The 2,356-nt window shown below is 47.9% G+C and overlaps 1 protein-coding gene across 1 annotated transcript; it reads right to left on the bottom strand.

Moving 5' to 3' along the window:
- Nucleotides 1–1,091: 1,091 nt before the first annotated feature.
- Nucleotides 1,092–2,033, bottom strand: LOC104855994 (olfactory receptor 5V1). Its single transcript, XM_010615090.1, has one exon. It carries the CDS (start codon nt 2,031–2,033, stop codon nt 1,092–1,094), a length of 942 nt encoding a protein of 313 aa, XP_010613392.1.
- Between the last annotated feature and the right edge of the window lie 323 nt (nt 2,034–2,356).

Here is a 2,356-nt window from a genome sequence, read left to right as displayed (position 1 = left end):
GAAAAATAGAGAGACAATGCTGAATGGAAGAAAAACACTTTATTCATAAAGAGGAAAGGGAATGGGTGGGGGAGAAGACGGACAGCTGCCCTGAGAGGGCAGAATCCGGGTCGGGCGCTCCAGAGAGCTGGAGGACCTGGGGCATCTGTTCTGGATCTGTTCATGGGGCGGGATCAGACCCTTCTCCACCTGGAGCTTTGCCCAACTGCATCAGCCTCCCCGACACTCTGCCTGTGTCATTCTTCCCATGGTCCGCGTGCAGCTTCTCTCTCTGCTGGTTCGCTTGTCCTGGACTTACCATTCAGGACTTTACCTTTGATGTTGTTTATGTGTCAGCAAGATGCTGGCTTTTTCATGGTTAATTTAGAGACAGAATGAGGGCATGGGGATGTTTCTTATAGTCTATAAGTCTGCGATGAATACAGTAACTCTAGAGTGGAATGTATGAGGACCCTACAGTAGATAGATTCATATATATATGGCTAAATGGGTAGATAGATAATAATATTAGTGCTTAGCTGTGAGTACACACTGCCATAAAGTAAGTGCCAAACCCCTTTCTCTTTTCTTATAGTATCTTGAAGGAGGCCGATTTTCCTTGTGTGCCCTTGGCTTCCTCTGCATGTCCTGCCTGTCCACTCCTCCTTCTCAATCTCTTAAAGCAACTTCTAAGGTCATTTGGTGCCTTTGCTATCTGGCTCTACTCTCTTTCTCTACCCCTCCCTTTCCTTGTTTTTCAGGGGAATGCATCTTGTAATGTTTAGTTATTTGTCCTTCCACTCAGAAATAGCTAGAATCCCTAATGAGTCCCCCTGTTTTCTTGTCTACAAGCCCTACTCCTATATAAGCATGTTATAATGAAAAGTCAACAAACCACAGAAAAAGCCTAAAAGAGAGATAAAAGGCAAACATATACCTGGATTTAGAGAAACACACTTACGACCAAATAGCATAATATCTACTTGAGACTATCCATTTCTAACATCAGTCAGTACTTACTAACTGTCAGGAGAAAGTTTCTTTTTCTTAAGAATTTATCCAGCAAACTCCTTCTAAACAGAGCACTAAGCAATTTGGTTCTGATACAGCACTTACTGTGAGCACACTCTGCCACACACAGCCCTCCTGAGGGCCTTTTTGACCTCCGTGTTCCTCAGGCTGTAGATGACCGGGTTGAGCATGGGGGTGATGACCCCATAGAGCATGGAGATGAGTCTGTCCCTGGCAGGGGAGTGTCGGCTGGAGGACGGCCGGATGTAGGTGAAGATGGCTGTGCCATAGAACAGACAGACCACCAGGAGGTGGGAGGTGCATGTGGAGAAGGCCTTGTGCTTCCCCTCTGCAGACTGGATCTTCAGGATGGTGGAGATGATGTAGACATAGGAGATCAAGGTGGTCAGGAAGGAAATAGAACCACTGAAACCCCCTACCACTAAAACAAGCATTTCAGCCACATAAGTGGATGAGCAAGATAGGGCAACCACTGGTGGGATATCACAGTAGTACTGGTGGACCAGATTGGACCTGCAGAAGGACAGGCTGAAGGTGGACACCGTGTGGATGGTAGAATTGAGGAACCCAGCTGCCCAGGTCCCACACACCAGCTGGGCACAACGAGCCTTGGTTATGATGACAGAGTAGCGAAGAGGGAAGCAGATGGCCACGTACCGGTCATAAGCCATGACAGCCAGGAGGAAGATTTCAGTTCCACCTAAGGCCACCAGGAAATACAGCTGCAGAGCACACCCAACAAAGGAAATGCTGTGGTCCTCCGTCAGGAGGTTGTGCAGCATCTTTGGGACGGTTGTTGATGGGCAGAACATGTCTAAGAGGGACAAGTTTGCCAGGAAGTAGTACATGGGCGTGTGCAGCTTTGCCTCGGTCCCGATGGCCAAAAGGATGGACCCGTTTCCCACCAAGGTCACCTGGTAGATGATGGCAAAGGCCACAAAGAGAGGGTAACGCACCTCGGGGAGGTGAGAGAGCCCGGTGAGGATGAAGTGAGTCACCGTGGTGCCATTGTAGACGTCCATCTGCTCTGTACAGCGGGTTCTTCCTGGAAGGAAGAGGTCAGGGAACACAGTTTAGGGAGCCAATCAAGGTGCCTCTGAGTATTTCTTGGAAAATAGTTCCAACTTTATTGAGAAAGTTCAGTGATCTGAGCTACTGTACTCACAGAATTTCCTGATATATTTATCCTGTGATCCTCATACGGAGGGTGCCCTCTGATTACTTCAGAGACCCAGGGTAATTCATCTCTTCTGTCTTGATTTTCAGCTTTCTGCATTGTTGGGGTTTGACATTCAGGAAGAGCGGACTGTGACTTTTTCACAAGCTTGTGGGTACCTGCTTTGTT

This window comes from Fukomys damarensis, unplaced genomic scaffold (assembly GCF_012274545.1).
Source record: "Fukomys damarensis isolate Sample0158 unplaced genomic scaffold, DMR_v1.0_HiC HiC_scaffold_3, whole genome shotgun sequence".
Taxonomy (NCBI): Eukaryota; Metazoa; Chordata; class Mammalia; order Rodentia; family Bathyergidae; genus Fukomys; species Fukomys damarensis.
The sequence above is the reverse complement of the archived record's forward strand: the minus strand, read 5'-3'. Positions and strand labels throughout refer to the sequence as shown.